This window comes from Perca fluviatilis, chromosome 2 (assembly GCF_010015445.1).
Source record: "Perca fluviatilis chromosome 2, GENO_Pfluv_1.0, whole genome shotgun sequence".
NCBI classification, from domain to species: Eukaryota; Metazoa; Chordata; class Actinopteri; order Perciformes; family Percidae; genus Perca; species Perca fluviatilis.
Window position 1 is genome coordinate 21,311,083 of NC_053113.1, and position 19,096 is coordinate 21,330,178.

At 39.9% G+C, this 19,096-nt stretch overlaps 1 protein-coding gene across 9 annotated transcripts in view; it reads right to left on the reverse strand.

The window, feature by feature from the left end:
* The window catches only part of rap1gap2a (RAP1 GTPase activating protein 2a), a 110,180-nt gene that overhangs the window by 15,734 nt on the left and 75,350 nt on the right, over nucleotides 1-19,096 (reverse strand). For 3 of the 9 annotated variants that reach the window (XM_039780915.1, XM_039780948.1, XM_039780934.1), the window contains 6 exons: nucleotides 14,310-14,394; nucleotides 5,064-5,099; nucleotides 1,593-1,625; nucleotides 870-902; nucleotides 410-631; nucleotides 191-294 (listed from right to left, as the gene is read on the reverse strand). In XM_039780915.1, the coding sequence (XP_039636849.1) occupies nucleotides 191-294; nucleotides 410-631; nucleotides 870-902; nucleotides 1,593-1,625; nucleotides 5,064-5,099; nucleotides 14,310-14,394 (513 nt within the window). Of the gene's footprint in view, nucleotides 1-190; nucleotides 295-409; nucleotides 632-869; nucleotides 903-1,592; nucleotides 1,626-5,063; nucleotides 5,100-7,440; nucleotides 7,525-8,286; nucleotides 8,390-10,029; nucleotides 10,175-14,309; nucleotides 14,395-19,096 lie in introns of those variants that run through there. The other 6 variants (XM_039780924.1, XM_039780943.1, XM_039780963.1 and 3 more) reach the window with 5 other exon arrangements.

Sequence of the window (19,096 nt, forward strand, 5' to 3'; positions counted from 1 at the left end):
AAAGAGAAGGGAGGAGAGAGGAGTAGGACCCAAACACATTTTCAGGAAAAGAGAGGGAGTGTCCAGGTAGGCCTGCTTCATTATTAATTGTCAGAAATGTTAACATGTCATGTGGTTCTGTGAGAAATTGACAATGTAAAATGCTTCAAATTAAGATACTAATACTGACAGAGCATGTCCCTCATTGTACCTGAGCATGATGCGTAGGAACTCCTGTCCCTCAGCCTCTTCGTGTTTCAGAGACATGATGAGGTTGCCTATGCTGCTGCCTGTGCAGTAATAGTTCATGTGTTCCTGGATGAGTGTAGAAAAGAGGTTATGAGTGTGAGAGAGAGAGAGATTTGAGGTCAAACACAATAACAGTCTTTCTCTTCTAAATACACACTGATGTTAGTACACAGACACTCACATTGCCTATGAAATATTTGCGGTAGGCGCGGGCAGTGCTATTACACTCCAGGCGGTAGCTGTGTCCCCCACCAGGGCTCATGCCCTCTCCTCCGTCCTCCTCCTCACAGAAACTGGACTCTGAGGAGGAGGGGGTCCCTGCTGGTGCCTCCACATCCTCAATCCAGTAACCCCCAAACTGTGGCAGGATTACCTGAGGGTATGGACCACCTTTCTCCAGTATCTTTGTACAGAATGGCAAGGGAGACAGTGAGTTAGATAAAAGCCAAATATATCATTAAATGTAATAGCTCTGGGGAAAGGAAAGTTCTCTAGAATTGCATCTTCATAAATTAAGCTTGCAAAGTACTTCTACTTTAAATGTATTATCTATTGTCGGAAACACTCCTAGCTAGTGGGTACAAATGAGAGGGGTGTAAATGTGTATTATGAGTGTATTGTGTGAGTGAAAAATGACTCACATCTTCTATTCGTGGGTAGGGGATATAGTCATCCTGTCAAATAGAGGACACACACACTGTTAAAGGGAGTCATTTTAACATAGGTGAACTTCACTGACTTTCAGAACAATGATACAGTTGCGAGCACAGTCACAAACACAGGAACAGAAAGGTAACAACTTATAATGCCAAATAGACTTTTAGGTGATGATGCAACAGCCTGAAATGCACAGTCATCAGCAAACATCAATGAGGGCGTGTCACCCCTTCATGATATCAGAGCTGTTTTGATTCAGTAGCCCCTGGGGTTAAGAGCTGTTATGAGCCTGTAGTTATTTGGCAGTCTGCTAGAGTAGCACAGCTCCAATGTATGACCTCTAAATACTGCTGAGGCCCGTCTGCACCACTAAGGGTGCAGCGCTACGGACAGCCAGTCATTTATATTCTGCAGCAGCAGGACTCAGGATACTGGCAGTCCAGAGAGGATCAATTGGCAGTTGGAGTTCATTCAACGTATAATCAATCAGATCAGGAGACTATTGATTTTTTGTACTTTAAAAGCCTTGAGAAAATTTTTAAAAGTGTTCACAGTGGGGGGTTCAGAATCCCTCATGGGCTGACAGATGAGACAAGACCAACCACAGAGAAAATCAGGAGGCATGGTGAAGCAGTGATGAAGTAAAACATGCAGAGGCATAATACAAATGGATCAGATGTGTACAAGTGTGTGCTGTCTGGTCACACCTTCCATCTTTTGGTCTCTTCAGCTTTAGGGACCTAATTAGTGTCCGTACGCAGCATGAGGACGGAAAAGCACAAGGGTCAAAAAGCAAGTTTTGTTTATTTTTGTGCATTTAAAAACTGTGCTGGAACATGGCTCTCTCGTTCTCAGACCACATTGTTTTGTCAGATGACAACTGAGTGAGTCATACATGCTAATTAACTTTTCCGCACACAAACACACACACACACACAGGTAATACAGACCCTTAGTTATTCTATCTCTCTGAATCCAACTTCCAGAAATGCTAAATTGTCCTTGCCTTATTATGTTGCCTTTTTTGTGACACAGCAACACTGAGACACGGATTGAGGCTGCAGTGTTTTGTATATATATGCAGATATGAAAGCCAATTTACACAGAGTAAATTGGCCAATTATGGTAGAGGCCCAGTGGAACAGCTTTTCTACATGGCTGAGCATAATGTAGAAGTGATTTAATGAACATGTGTCAGAGTACTGAACATACACACCACTCCCATCACGTCTAATGACACCAATCATGCCAAAAATGTATTTGTCACAGTACAAGTACAGACACATGGACCACACACACACACACACACACACACACACACACACACACACACACACACACACACTTCTCAGTCTGGTCTGTAGTGATGTGTGTCTGTCTGAGTGCATATTGATGGAGCAGCTGTTATTGTCACGGGGGAGTCATTATCAACAATACGAGACTGATCACCAAGACGCTCTGAAGATGATTTAATTTTCAGTCATAGACAGAGAGACAAAGATGATGAGTGGACAAAGGAGAGAAAAAGGTAGAGGTGGAAAGAGGTGAAGTTTGAAGAGGAAGGAAAAAAGAGATTGGGATCAAAAAGGTGACCTTCATCTGCACCATCCAGATTACAGTATTGAAGCACACTTTGAGCACTGAGTTCCATATGCGGAGTTAGAGGTGGCAGAGTTCAAGAGAGTTGGTCGATGCAAGCTGAGAGTCAGAAAAGATGGATGAGGTGCACAGTTTCTGTGTGTGTGTGTGTGTGTGTATGTGTGACAGAGAGACTCTTTGATCACTGGGCTGTATTGACTGACTGTCATCAACCAGTCACACTTTCCAAATAACTCCACTGATGTCTTCAGTCAGCCTGTGCTTTTGTATCTCTCTGAGCAGCATCTTTCTAACTTTCTCCTTCTGTGTTAGAAATCATGATTCAAAATGACAGTATAAGGCTGGCCTTATTCTATATTTTTAGAGACAAATCACATAAAAAGACCAAGAATATGCTAGTCCCAACTTTCCTAATGTACCTTGTCTGTGGCACTCAAGCCTATTCCTTCATAAAGAAGATGTAAATCTAAAAGAATAGGGTCTCAAATATATAGTTTTATTTTTAAAATAGAAATTTCCTAACAGCTGACTGAGTTTTTTCAGCAAACTTTAGTCAAACAGGGTTCAATTACGGTTCCTCTGAAGTGCAAACCATGACAGGAAATCCCACAACACAATTTTATGTATCATTTTTTTGTATATTTACTAATTTAAATAATTTTATAAATTAAATTACTAAAACACATGTAAAGGTGCTTTGGTGACATTTACCCACCTAAAAGAAATAATTTAAAAAACGGTCAGTCCGTTGGCTGGTCTTCAGTGGCAAGTTTACTCAAACATTGATTCAGACGTTGGGCCAACTGAAGAAGGCAGTGCACACCAACAGTTTACACCAACGGATGATCTTGTGCCTTTATACTCACATAAGGAATAAATTAAAGGGGGTATCTGTCATTTTTGCAAATATACAAAATTAAATAATACATAAAATTAAAAATAACAGTGTCAAATACCCCAAAATATAATATGTGCCACACAACCAACGATCAGTGTCCAATATGTACCTACCCTTTTCCTTTCAGTCTCACCAATGCTGTCGTGTTGTGGTGAATTGGTGTTGTGTCGTTGGATTTGCTGTCGTGTTGTGGCGATTTGCTATTGTGTTGTGGCGATTTGCTGTCCTGTTGTGGGATTTGCCGTTGTGTCATTGTGGGTTTACCATTTCCTTTTTGGGTAGTTGAATGTGCTGCATTTATAGATTGCTACAAAAAACTAACTTTCTCTAACTCATTCCTTTCAGTGTCTACTGGATGTCAACCATGCTGCATAAAAGTCATTCTATTCTCAAAATATGAACATTTCCATTGACTAGGCCTGGTACGATTGCCTAATTCACACATCTTGGATATCTTATCGTGGACCATAAACCCTTATTACCCCCAAAAAAGTCTATATCCTTGACGTTCCACTTCCGGGATTGCTCCGTTGCCGCTGGAGAATCCGTCGGGTTCCACTCATTTAGGCCGTATATCCGTTGCCTTGGACTTCCTTTGTGTTGGCATTTTAAACTCAGGTCAATTTATGAGGACTATGGTTAATGTTTTCTCAGATCTCTGCAGGGTAAATCCAGACAGCTATCTGTCCAATCTGTGTTTTCTGTTGCACGACTAAAACAACTTTTAAATGTACACGTTCCACCAAAACAAGTTCCTTCCGAGCCTATTTTGCAGCGGCACCGCAGCTTTTCTCCGGTGCTTAGCACTGCCCAAGACGATTGTGACTGGTTTAGAGAAATGCCAATAAACCAGAGCATGTTTTCCTTCCACCCCCGAATGCTATGTGGAGTAACCAGACTCTCCTCCAGTGCACTTTGGAGGAGGGTCTGGCAAAGCGAGACTACCCCCAAAAGAACCTGCAAGAAGCACTTCAACTTCTGGATCTTCCTTTGGCCATTTGTTCTCTTTCTTTTTCTGTGCCTTTCATTTCTCCTCACACCTTCTTCCTTCTCCTTTTCTCCCTTTTGTATATCCCCATCTGTCCTCAAACTACTCAGCATGTGCCCTTAGGGGCTTGAGGTGGCAGGTGGGGGGGTTGTGGGCGGTTGTGGTAGCGAGGGGGCTGGCACAAAAAAGTGTCACAGAGAGAGAAAGACTTTTTAAAAGAATCAATACATTGAATATGTTTCATATGGAGAAGGAGAGAATAGTAATGCCAGTCCAGATTGTTTCAGTGCTATTCTTCTTTGCCCCCAGCATGCCCATTATACAATCTGAGCAACAGACTGAACCCAGCTGGCTGACCAACACTGATTGAATCATTAATGTCTGTTTTATCCTTGTATAGGTTAAATCTGGCTGTGGTCAGGGAAAATGACAGGACAAACTCTATCTCCCAGTGTGTTCAAAGTTGTACTCAGTGCAAGAATCTCCTGAATTCACAAACATGCTGCAATGCACATATGCAACTTTTGCCCAATGGTACAGGCTTAGTCAAAGAGAGAGAGAGAGAGAGAGAGAGAGAGAGAGAGAGAGAGAGAGAGAGAGAGAGCGAAAGAACAGAGGTTGTGAAATAAGGAAGAGATACAAGGAAAGAAACTGGATTTACAGTAAAGGAAATAATGAATAAGAATGTCATACCTGCATCCTCTCCAGCATATCGAAGAACTCTGCAGACTGAAACAGACAGAGGGAGATTACAATACATATAAAACAGGCTGTAACTTTGACTTTCAGAGCACCAAAATCGACTAACACCAAATACAAATTTAGTCAGTACAACAGCAGAGTCATTGCCCTTAATTTACACTTTAAATAAGTATTTCGAAGCTCAAAGCAAAACCAAGAGGGCAGGGCAGCGGAGAGACTTCCAGCCTTTCACAACAACATGCACACACAACTAAGCAACCATATCCTCAGAAAGTAACACACGCTCACAAAAACACATGCATCCTCAAGTACATTCACACGTCTCTGTCTCCGGGGCATCCACCTTGACACTTAAACAAGCTGTGAGGGTGATAATGGTGTACATGCTTTGTGTCTTTGTGTTCAGATGTCAGCAAATGTATAATGTGGAAACGCAATGTGTATAGGGTGGTTTGGACCATAGAAATGTGTGCGTGCACATGAACAGTACGCACTCACTTACACCAGATGTCAATTCACGACACCAAACTTGACTTCCTGTTAAAGGAAGAAATTCCTGAAAGCATTTGTAGAAAAGAATCTATGACAGCAGTACTATTCTTCCTCTTTAAATGGCTACACAGTACACTGCTGTTGAATCATGATGTTACCAATGAAAAAGACCCACTTTTCTTGATAAAACTATAACCTATTTGAAAGGACTTTGACAGCCAATACCTCACAGTAACATGCACTATCCAACAGTGTTGTAATGTAACGGAGTACAAATACTTCGTTACTGTACTTAAGTAGAAATTTCACGTATCTGTACTTTACTTCGCTATTTAAATTTATGTCAACTTTCACTTTTACTCCACTACATTTCCTAGATAAAATGTATACTTTTACTCCGTTATATTTCCACTAAGCATCTTCGTTACTCGTTACTAAAAAATAAAATTAGAAGAAATGTGTGCGACTGCAGTAAGAGAGGTTTGGCGAATCACTGCTCCTAGATTGCATTACGCACGCTCCGCACGCCGCGCGCTCTATTTCGGTTTTTTTGTTGCTAAAGGAGGAGGAGGACGCACAACTGAAACCGCCATGGAAGCATGAGCACCTACTGGAGGACCTCCCGTTATCGTAGACGACCAGGCTCGACATAAGCAATGGCCCGATGGCCCGGGGCCAGTAAAAACGTATGTCGGGCTGGTTGCTGCCACAGTCACTGGTGTGTGCGTTACATCACGCAGCACATTTACTTACTGGAAACGTTACCGAGGATTATTTACCGCCGATGAACTAACGCTATACTCGTTACTGTAAGTAGGTAGCCTACAATAAAACCTCCATGATTAAAGAGTCAATACTTATTAATAACCCACGTACCTGTTCTACAGGCAGAAACACATAGAAACCGTCCACCGCGCTGTGCAAATAGCGACTTTACAAACGAGCTAAAATGAAAGATGTTTGTAGTCTAACTGTCTTAATTTGCAACCAATCTTGAACTTTGGACAAACTCTTGTAAACGTAGCTGCTGTCTAAACGAGCCATCCTCTCCGCTGGAGCGGTAAACCTATGGATGTATTTTAAGATCAAAACAAATACATGTGGCTACTTAATATGCACATGAATGACACGTTCTTCATTCTTGACGATGTTGCCGGTTGTATTATTTAGCAACAGAATTGTCTTATTTCAAATTAGGCATACAGGACTAATCGGAGATCATTTTCTAGTTAAGTAGCCTATCTAGTTATCATTATGGATTTTCCATGTTTTTAGGGGTTTGCTTACTTATGTAAAAAATATAGCATTAATTTAGTAAGAAAGTGAAAATATCAAACAAGATGATGCGTATTAGGTATAATTTTATTTTCTTTATTTGAAAGGCCGGCCCCTTGATGTCAGTTCTAAAAATATGCTGTTTGTTCTTTGAACTTAAGATAATTGCGCCTGAAAAGTCCTAGAAAAGAATGTGATTTTGATTTGATGAGTGAGATTAAGAAGATATGGGAACCCTGCTTTATGCTTTACTATAAGAAAGCCACAATAAAAGTTCTAACCGCTTGCTTTTAAAAAAAAAAAAACTTTGACTTCAAATACTTAAGTACATTAAATATCAGAAAATTACTTTTGATACTTAAGTACAGTATATCAGATACTTTAAGACTTTTACTTAAGTAATATTCTAAAAGGTAACTTTCACTTCTACCAAAGTCTTTTTCTAGTACGATACTTGTACTTTTACTCAAGTATTGCTTTCTAGTACTTTATACAACACTGCTATCCAATATCACGTTTATAAATGCACCAGTATGGGTGCTACACATTCAGTAGCGTGATAAAATACAATGCAAGAGGAACCGGGAAATAAATGCCTTACCAATAAACTGTAGCTCCTTAACCAGGAAAGTCCGTAAACGTTTTTACAGCCCTTTAAATGACTGTAATTAGCGGTAATAAACTATAAATAACAGCACAACTGTACTAAAAAATAAACATATTACCCTACACTGGTTACCTGCACTCAGCATTACCACTGCATACAAAACCACACACACAGACAGAGATTATCAAGGAGTTAATATTAACCAGTTCAAGGTGCTGTAAACCGATACAGCGCTGTGAGCTGTACCTGCAGAGTCAACACCTGACAGCCAGACCAACAATAAGCACAGCTGCCTATATCTAGCTAGATAGCAACTTTGGCAGTCAGCATGTGTTCTCAGCCAACTGCCCATGTTATCATGAGGTGTGTGTGTGTGTCTCTGTCCCTCTGTGTGTGTGGTGTTATGCTTTACTGGGATTATTTGAGGACCACTAGAGGAGGTGTATTACTAAAAAGCAGTTTTTGCAGCCTGAGCTTTTCTTTCTTCTTTGAATCTATCGAGATGTCCTCACACACTGTTGACCATGGCAGTTTTAAAGACGCACTGATGCAGCTTGTTCTGGCACTATTTGAGTGGAATCATGTAGTGCTGACAGCGTGTTCAATCATCATGTACATCCCCTGCAGTGACCAGACAAGAGCAAGGACAAGCAAGACCTATCTGTCTTTCTGCCTCCCTGTCAATCTAAAAGATGTCTGTATTTTCTGTCCTTGCACTTTTTTCTGTCCCTTTAAGTGTTTCACAATCCTAATGTGTCCTCTCTCCTCTCGTAATGCTCTATTATCTTTTCTTTCCCAATTATATTTTTGATTTCTTCCCCCTTTCTTCTCCTTTCCTACCTCTTTGCACGTTTTGCCTCAAAGTGTCTCCTTTCTAGCCCAGCAACAAGATCTGCATCTCTTCTCCCATGGCTGTTCACCTGACCGGCAGCCTCATTGGCAGCTAGAATTCACACATATTCATGTACAGTCATGGACACAATCATCCGCACATTGACAACAATGATGATAAGTCACAGACAGGCACAGTGGCCTCCATTTCTCATCATGTTATCTTCAGCATTAAAGGAGTGTTAGTGAATTTAACTTAAACAAAAACACTAATTGAAAGCTTGGGGAAAGAAATTAAATGGGAACGAGCTAAATTTTAGTTTCTTTCTGTCATTAATTGTTTATTCCTTTTCACTATTCTTTAGTCCTGATGAGTCCAACTGTCAAGAGTTCCACAGATATCATGCTCTTATTATATCCACTAGGGGTGTAAGAAAAAAATCTATACACTTGAGTATCACGATATTTTATTTAGCAATATTATACTGATTTTCAAAAACGCAATATTGATTTTTTTTGTTTACGTGCAAAAATATTCATGTAAGACAGTGGTTCACGTTTATGTTGTGTTTAAACCCCCTACCACTAGATGGCTATGCTGAGACACACCACTAGTGTCCTTGCCTAGCAGTGCCTTACTTTTTGCTAGAAGCTAACAACGTAGCTATGGCTGAACTTTGGCCTACTTTAGCATATAAACATTTGCTCACTAAGAACCTGTGGACCACAATCCCAAACTGGCAGTTTGATTTTCTGTGTACTGAATTGTTTATCTAAAGTAAACTTCTTTGACTTTTATGCACATCATGTCTTTTTTTTTTAAATATTAGTTTTTCTAAAATTATACTTTAAAAAAATCCCAATATATCGCCTTATGCACAGTATCGAAATATAGTGCAATAAAAGAATCGTGACCCATGTATCGTGATACGTATCGTATTGCCACATTCTTGGCAATACCCACAACAGCCACTCGTTGTTTTTAGTTGTGTGCAGTTCAGTTCTATTTAAGACAGGCTTGTTCAAAATTTTGAGACAGCCTTGTTCAAAATACCTGCACCTCAGCCAAAGACAGCATTGTCCTAGCATGACCGGGCAGAATCTTTTCTCCTGCCCACAAAACAACTCCTTCTCTGGGTCAAAAAGGTGATGAATGGATGAAGGGATGAGCTTAAGGTGGCAGCTCTGGTCTCTACAGCTATCAGATGTACAGTAAGACCCAAACACCCTTATAGCACAGCTCTGTCAGATATCTGGAACACTGGCTGGCATCTGTATTTAATACATCAGTCAATACTGCTTTGGCTTGGTCCCTGGGTTATGAAATATTGTTGTGAAATGCTTCACATGTGGGAGTAAAATGTATGAAAATCTGCTATAAATATGACATTAAACTGTAGAGATTTCAGAGATGCGGTGCTTGTTCCCCTGCCAGCTTTTTCAAACTAAGCACATTACTGTTAAGTTCTCTACACAGTAGGCCTGATGATGTATTTACAAGGTAATTAGCATGCTGCCGCTGAGCAGTGAAGTGATGAATGGAAGACATTTCCAGAAATACATTTTGAGTGAATTGCTACCTAAAGTCAATGGAGAATTGATATGCAGGTGAACTTCCACACTAAACCACACACTTTGATCTGAAAACATTACATAATAAATTGTTCTCAGTAACAGACTGTCTGACAGACCGTGACAGTCTGGTTGTTTTTTCAGTCAAAATGCAGACTCACCTTAACAATAAAACTTTACCTTAGCTGGTAAAACATCTGAGCCCTCTGATGTCTCTGCCTACTTCTTCTTTTTACTACCCTTCTACCTTTGGAAAGGGACTTCCCTATCACTCGCTTTTAATCTGTATTTTATCTTTTAACGCCTAAAGCCTGAACAGGTAAGTCAAGTCACGCAGCAAACTGAATCTTATGTGAAAACAGAACAGGTTATTCAAGTGTCGACACAAAACACACACACACGCACACACACTAGGTCACCTTGTGGGCCATGTCTACGTTTTGTTTAGCTGTGTCAGCAGCGGTTGACAGTTAATATTAAGCATAGTGTGAGTCACTACAAAGTGTGGCGCACACACACACACACACACACACACACACACACACACGCGTCTCACTATCTTTGTGGGGACCCGTCATTGACATAATGCATTCCCTAGCCCCTTACCCTAACCTTAACCATCACAACTAAATGCCTAACCTTAACCCTTACCCTCACCCTAACCATAACCTAATTTTAACCCCAACCCTAAAACCAAGTCTTAACCCTCAAACAGCCCTTTAATGTTGTGGGGTCCAGCATTTTGGCCCCACAAAGCTGTCCGGACCCCACAAGTATACTGTATTCCCAGTTTTTGGACCCCACAAATGTAGTTAAACGAAAACACACACACACACACACACACACACTCAGTAGGGTTGTGTATTTGCAAGAAACTGGCGATACGATACGTATCATGATACATGGGTCACGATTCAATGTATTGCAATATATTTCGATACTGTGCGTAAGGCGATATATTGGGATTTTTTTAAAGTGTAATTTTAGAAAAACTAATATTTAAAAAAAGACATGATAAGCATAAAAGCCAAAGAAGTTTACTTTAGGTAAACAATTCAGTACACAGAAAATCAAACTGCCAGTTTGGGATTGTGGTCCATAGGTTCGTAGTGAGCAAATGTTTATATGCTAAAGTAGGCCAAAGTTCAGCCATAGCTACGTAGTATTGCTAAGTATGGATACTCAAGTGTATCGATTTTAACTTACACCCCTAACACACACACATACCAACAACTGTGAGGACTGTCCTTAAGCCCATTTATTACCTAACCCTAATTTAAAGGGTCATTTCGTTTTTTCTCAACCTGGGCGCCATTTCCCTTTGCATTTCTGTCTAATAGACTGATGTGAACAAATATTCTGGCTTCCCGGGTGTTATGGTAGGAGGTGTAGTGTACAAACCTATGCTTTATGTGGATGACACATTATTTTTTGTGTACGAACCTTGCAGATCAATACCATGTCTACTCGGGATCATTGACTCTTGCTTGAGGTTTTAAGGTTTGTGTGGTGGATTGGTTCAAGTCAGAAGCCTTACCTTTGCCAGCTTGTGCCACGTGGCAGCCTTCCGATTGGGTGCATTTCAGTTCCCAGGGCAAGGTGTCGTGTGTCTGGGTGTCTTGTTTTTAATTATAATGACCTCATCAACACGGCACCGAAAATCTTTTAGATAACAAACCTAATTTCTGTATCCTACTCTAAAACAACCGATTCCCGGAAAGCCTTTTCTCCCGACTCACCCGAAGCTGAGCCTGTCAGAAGCAAAACCAATCACTTTTAGTGGACAAAAATAGAGGGTGCACAATAGCTCCATTACGTTACACTGCAGCCCCGTTTGCGATGGACGGTCACTGCATTCTCGCTCAATACTGGATCAATTTCAAAGATTTTTTGTCACATCGGTCTATTAGACACAAATGCATGGGAAAATGGGGCTAGGTTAAAAAAAAGACTAAATTACCCTTTAACCCTGTCTACTACGGCATATATGTTTACCCACCACTGCTACCTGATCTCCAAGCTTAAACATCCATCGTAACCTGAAAACTCCTCTTACTGTAAAGAAGAAAGGAAAGACAAAATGTCCTCAGAAAGATCATACAGTTGCAGTGCACACAGTAGCGTGCCGCAGTATGTGTGGCCCCCCAGGACACTCATCTTCGCGGCCACTGTATTAGAAGCAGCAATGCCAATAACTACGTGGTGTAGCAACAGCATGTAGTCTCTGCAAACAGCATTTTGTATTACAATGAGTAGTGCATTATCCAGCACATACAACGTACAATAGAGGACTAGATAGCCTGATACTTGGGCACTATTTTTGACATTTTGTGAAGATGTTTTCCGGTTTGTTGTCAAATTGTACTGCCTTTTTGTTGTAGTAACCTGCAACATGATTTATCTGTGAGGGTTATGCAAATGAGACACCATGATTAAACCAAAAACAAAAATTAATTAACAAGTGCTTATCAATCTAAGCGGCAGGATGAATGTTTTTGAAGAAAGCCAATGTAGTGTATAACTCAAATGTTTAGGCTACTGCACATCATCATCTGTGGTTTCTTCAACACATTTTCCCCTCATACACATTACAGTCTCTTGATGGATTTGATGTGGACTGATTACAGTTACACAACTTCTTTACCAGTGTGACATTGACATATCTGACCACTCTAGCTCACAAATTGTGGGTTGCCGATTGATAATTACCAGAGATCAACCACACATTGAATTGATGTTTGATGTTCAATTGATGCTTTCTGACTTGAGTAATACCTCTCATAAATGTTCTCATATATTATAATGTCTCTTTCTGTCTTGGCCTGACCATATTTTCAGTAAGTCTTTCTCACCATGAGCAAACTTTGCTTTTCCGTTGCCCTCCTCTCTGTGCTATCTCCCTATGTGATGTCTTCAGATTCAATAATGATGGCTTAGTTCAAGGTGACATACTGCAGAAAGTGGCTCCCTCTTGCAGGAGCCGTCATCTATTTCCTGTATATCAGCCTGCTAATCTGCCTCCCTGCAAAATGTATCCTCTCTTTTATCATGCTGGAGGAAAATGATTAATTGTCAGCTGTGGAACAAGTGCAACGCAGTGTGAGTAATGAATGTCTGAAAACGTCAACACCTTACAATCTCATATAAATAGTAAAAACCTTTCTCTATATGTGCAGCACTATAATATGTCACTGCATGAATCAGTGTGACACACCTGAGAAAGATGATCCTCTACAGTCTGATGGATTTAATTTGCATCATTAAAAAAAAGTTTTTGCTCTGATATTTGTTTTTTCAATTTGCAGAGTCACAGCAAAAGTTTCCTTTGATGACACCGTTGGATTGAACGTCACAATTTGTGTTCAGGATACCAACTGAGACTAAAGCTTCCAACCTTTTCCTACTTCAATTGAAATTCCTTTTTCATAACGCAACCTTTTATTGACAATACTATACGCAACCCAAAGACTAAAGGCCATTTTACAGTAGCCGCAGCCAAGCTGGCGCGCGCCATTGTGACGTCAAAGTGACATAGATCTTGCTGGCGCGCCCGTATTTATAGCGCGCAAGCAGAGGTCCACTCCTTTTTTTTCAGCGGTGCACGACACAGAAAGCGTGAACGAGTTCCTGCTCAGGACTCATAAACTTACTGGGTTAAGATGAGTTCTTTTATGGTGAATGAAAGGCTTGATCCGACGAATTAGGTCATCCAATCAAATCGAAGCATTGATGTCAATGCTGCTGCCAGTTCTGCCGTTGTTTACCTTTTTCTTCTTCTTCTAAGGTCCGTAGAAAGAGCAAAGTAGGTAGCCTTTCCTCATTAGCGCCACCTCTGTTCAGGAGAAGACTGCAACTAGTGTCGCGACCACCAGTGCGGGTATAAATAGTTACGGCGATTCCATGACGTCACATTTGCGTGCGCCAGCTGGGCTGCGGCTACTGTATAATGGCCTTAAGAGTCATACCAGAACTGCAAATAAAAGTAGTCTAATGAGGGCAAATAAAATTAAGTTAGATCATGATCTGGCTCGTATTCCCCCCTGCCTCCAAAGGCAACTTAACAAATATTTATAAATACAATATTTGAAATAAATTATGAAGAATCTTACTTGAACAGAGACCGTCCTAACTTGAATTTTGATTCCCTTGATGACCTTGAGATTATAATATACTGATATGCCATACAAAATAGCACAAAACCAAAAAATGATACACGGTGTCTGAGCTGAAAAGTTTGTTTTAACTAATTTTATGTATTAATATGCCAAAAGAATATACTGCTTTGCTTACTAAAATGATTTATTTGCAATAATCAGAATCAATAGATTTTCTAATAGGCCTGAAGGTCTCAAGGGCGAAATACGTCAATGAAAAACTTTGTAAATCAATATCTAGGTGTGTGTGTACACATGTATGTCCCACTATATGTGTGCATGCGAACATGAATGAGTGTGTCCTACCTTCATGTTCGGCGGTGCAGTGCGAGGCGGTGAGGGGGGACATTCTCCTAGAGGGACGGTGGAAATATTCAGCAGCTCCTGTTTCCTGGAGAGAAGAGGACAATATGAGGAATAAACAAGATTGATTGATGCTGATAACCACCAAAATGTTTAAAAAAGGTCACCAGGCTTTATTTTCATTCGCAGTGCACTTTTCACCGTAATTTGATTGGGATAACGCACTGCCCTTCACTTATTTAAGTGTGTGGATAAAGGGCATCTTAGACAATTATTTCCCCTCTGATTACCCTTGCAACATATTCATGGCTTGTTCTGCGCTCGACATTAGCTTAACTGCAAAGGACGTCTCATTTTCAAGAAGTTAATTTCCCCCGTGTCACATGTCTTCCTTTTTGCAATCACTTTGACAAAAATTGAAGAATAACCACATTATATATATAATCAAAAAATCCCTTGAAGAAACTAACAACAAACGTATCCTACTGACACGTTTTGTCAGTGAAAAAACACAATTGTTGTCTTGTAACTATTTAAAACACAAAAAAGTACATTGCCTAAGGAGACATAATTAAGAAGCTCATACACTGTAAACCCAGATTTAGTTGTAATTAAACTTTTTAGTGGTAACTAATTATTCTTTCATGTTTTGTTAAAAAACATATTCATTACTAAATCACTTTAGTTGTTTGCAATAATCAGCTTAAGTATGCAGTGCACATATCATATTAAGCAGAGATAACTAAGGATATTAAGTTTCTGAATGGGAGGGACGGGGTCACTTGAACTGTTTTGGGCTGAAACAATTCAAAGACTCATGGGAAAAGATATATGTTCTGAAAGGTTTTTTCCTAGTTAAAGTGTGTTTTAATAATGTTCTGTTAATGTTTTGGGTGTGCATTTATGTTATCTGGGTTTTAGTTTTGTATGGTTGATTTAGGTTCATGTTTATCTACATTTATTGTTACACCATGACCGAGACCCGGGTAGGGACTGATGGGGTCTGGGCAGCAAGCAAACATTTAGTGGCATATACTAAGAATAGACATTTGTAAATTTGTTTGCTTAGTGATATAGAGCTCTAACGTTTTTTTGCAAACAAACAAATGTAAAGTCATACTGTCCTAAAAGAAAATAAACAACATTTATAGGAACTAATTAGTTCTCTGGTAGTGATAAGAAGTGTAATGTTTTATGTTTGTTATGTTTCTTTGCTTTTCTGTCTCCCCCATAAGAAGTAATGACAACAGAACTGTCGTTGCATCCACATGATACAAACATTCCCTGATCTCGCGCACCACCCCCACCCCTCCTCCATGCAGTTGCTAGTAGCCAAGGAGGACACAGATGATTAAAAAAAGCATGGTCTCTTCAGAAGAGGTAATTCTCTTCACATGATTTTCTGCGCGCGAAAGTCACCGTACGACACCAGTTTCTGAATATAGACATACTAAGAAATTTTTGTGGAACTGATTTTTAATTAGATTTGTATCAACTAAAAACGTTATGCACTAGCTTTAACATGCTTATTTTAGACAACATGACTCCAGAACAAAAAAAATTATGTTTACTAATGATTTTTAGTAATGACTACTAATGCTAACATTTTGTCTACTGCATCAACTTACCGCTCTGTGTTAATACAACTTAACGTGTTAAGTTTAACCTTGTGTAAAAACTTAGACGGTTTAAGGCGTTTCCACACAAAAGTCAACTAATTTGGGATAACAATGTAAGTGCTACATTATCGTGCCTAATTTAGCTAGCTAAAGTAAGGCTACCTCAACAACTAAATAAAAAGCTCACTGGAGCTATCTAACTGTTAAATAAAAACCCAGAGCCATTAACTTACTAAAAAGTACAATTCTGTTTTAACTTTTATTGCAGTTATAATTTAAGTGGTCCAGAGAGCCTATTGGTAGTATACAAGGAAGTACATGATGGCTCACTGCTGTTTTTATATGCTCTCTGGAGTCTTAGGGGCTGTCAAGGAGACTTTAAGATAAGTCCTCAAGAGCTTGAAGCCTCTTCTTCTCTGTTATGCTTTTTTCTCTGCAGCATACTCAGAAGCATGATTGCACATTTTTGATCCCAGATGTGAAAGGTTGAGCTGTCACTGGGACACAGCCAGACGATTAGCTTACACCCCAGAAACCTGCCATCTATTTTCATAAAATCCAGTGGTTTTTCACAAGAACAACTTTAGATACGATACTTGTGGTGGTAATGGACACCTGTCATGCTGAATATATGATCAAGAAAGTTTACAAAGAAGTAAAGAGAGAAAAGAGCAGCAAACCCTCTCTAACCCTACATTGTAGCTGCAGAAAGCACTTAAAACAACACTTTTTCCCCTTACTCTCCTCATCTACCACCTTACTCCAGTAGCTTGTTGGATGTGAATTAGTCATATACAGCCTACCCTATATCTCATCCCATAACCATATTGAGAGAGCCTTTTGTCGGAGTGTAGCACATCAGACTTTCAGGAGGTCGTCACGGATTTGCCCCAGTTACTGCCTCTAATGTTTTACCATTCACTGAGTCACAGGTCTAAACAAAGATGGTGGACAGAAACATGTCGTCTGACAGACGCAAACTGGGGTTAATCGCATTACATTCGCCTATTTTATTAACCATAGTCATGCTATTTCCTCAACCTGAAATCAAATGTTTTAGGTGCCTAACACAGATCATACCCTAGTTTATTTGCCATAGCCACAATCTTTCCTAAACATTAACCTTGCCATGTGCAGATGCTATAGAAAGCAAAGCAAAAACGTTGGGATTGGATGCAATCCAGAATTTCATAGAATTGTTCAATACCAACATAACTGTCTTGTGAAGGAGACTGAAGTAAAGGCCAAAAGACACAGATTACAAAGGGTGACTAGGGGGACCAAAGGGAGGACAGTAATAAGAGATAGATACAAAGTATGGTAACACAAAGAGAGAAAAGGTATCTTGCTGCAAGAGGGGCTCTGTTTAATCAATGTCAGCTCTGAGGAGAAATGGGTGACTTTTTGGTTATAGATTTTTATTAGTTCTGTTCTGTTGATACCTTCACTTTTCACTTCTCTGTTTTAGCTACAGAGTGAGGCATCGCACTGCTCTTCCATCTTTGTTGGGAGTAGGGCTGGGACGATTCGTCGACGTAGTCAACGTCATCGATTACGTAAATGCGTCTACACAAATAATTTAATTTGATGCGTCACTAAATAAAATAAATAAAATAAAACTTGCGTGCAGCCTGGAGCCTCTCGTGTCATGCCATCTCGTCTCATGCCGTCCCCGCCTCGAAAACTTTGGTCTTCGGGTCAGTTACAGAAGGAGGCTCCAGGCAAGAGAGTGGTGGATAAGACAAGGACTGTGTGTCGGGTCAGTGTACTTGGCGGCCAACGGATTTTCGTTTTGAAAGGAAAAAAACAAATACGAAAAACGGCCAGTTTCCCAATTACCATTAGTAAATAGGAAAACCAAAAACGGAAAACAACCCATTATTCGTTTTTTGTTTTGATATTAAAAAACGGAAAACGAAAAACTATCTCGTTAGCCGATTTTCTTTGATGTGTTTGTAGATGGAACTCGGAAATTAAAAATTTTTTCTTGACCCGGAAGCGATCGTAAGTAGTAAGCGGCTGCATACCCGGATCATTTGGACATCAATGAGACCATGGACAGTTAGAATGATACGGACGTAAAAATGTTTATTGGACGAATATGCTAGTTTTATATTAGAAAACCGAAAGAATGGGATGTCTTGTGGGGATATAGCAGCTGCGTTGGGTTCACAGTTTGGAACGGTACGGGGGTTTTCTGAGAGGAGTGTGCGGAGGTGGTGTGCTCAGCAGGGACTTGTGGCGAAACACAAGTTGACTTTTATTATGATGTGGTCACAGGAGATTAGCGCTGACCGCTCTCATTCATCAAAAATGAGTCTACACAACAAGACAACCATCATAGTCTAATAATAATAATAATGAAGCGAAAACATTTTCAAAACTTCTCATTTTCACATAAAAGGTCTCTAACGTTGTTTTGCGCCATTGCTTTGGCAAAGTATCTGTCAAACAAACTAAAATCGAAACCATGATATGGCTTTCCCTTATCAAATCGCAAAAGTTTTGCACAATAGATTTGCACTATTACTTTGCACTCTACATCCTTATCTATTTTGTATTTTGTTGGTAGAACGTTCCCAGAACGTTCTACCAACTTTCCATAATAACCAAAACACAACCAAACCTTACCTTCAGGGAACGTTCGCGCAACCAAAAACGAACGTTCCCAGAACGTTCTGGGGACCAAAAATTGTTAGCTGGGTAATGGTAATTGGGAAACTGGCCGTTTTTCGTGTTTGTTTTTTTCCTTTCAAAACGAAAATCCGTTGGCCGCCAAGTACACGGACCGTGTCGGCGTTGTTCAGCAGTTGTTGGGTATGTGAGTGGAAATATATCTAAAACATGCTAACGCATATCCAACACTATCACCCAGATGTGCCAATCACTGGAACGAGGCAAAAAAACCTGTCCAACTTATAGTGCTTAACCCTTTAGATACAAATAATTAAAGTTAAATTAAAGGGAGAAGAGCTAAGCAAGAGCTTATTCATTATTTTGCCTACTGTTAAAAAAAAAGCAATTAGAAGGCTACTCTTTTTGCACTTGATCTGTTTACTTTAAGTTTTTATTTTGTATTCCTCCTGAAAGTGACTTTATTTTGTGGTTGTATTGATACCCTGCATCTGGCTTCAGGTTGCACTAAAAATTCATTTTACTTGAACAGTGCAG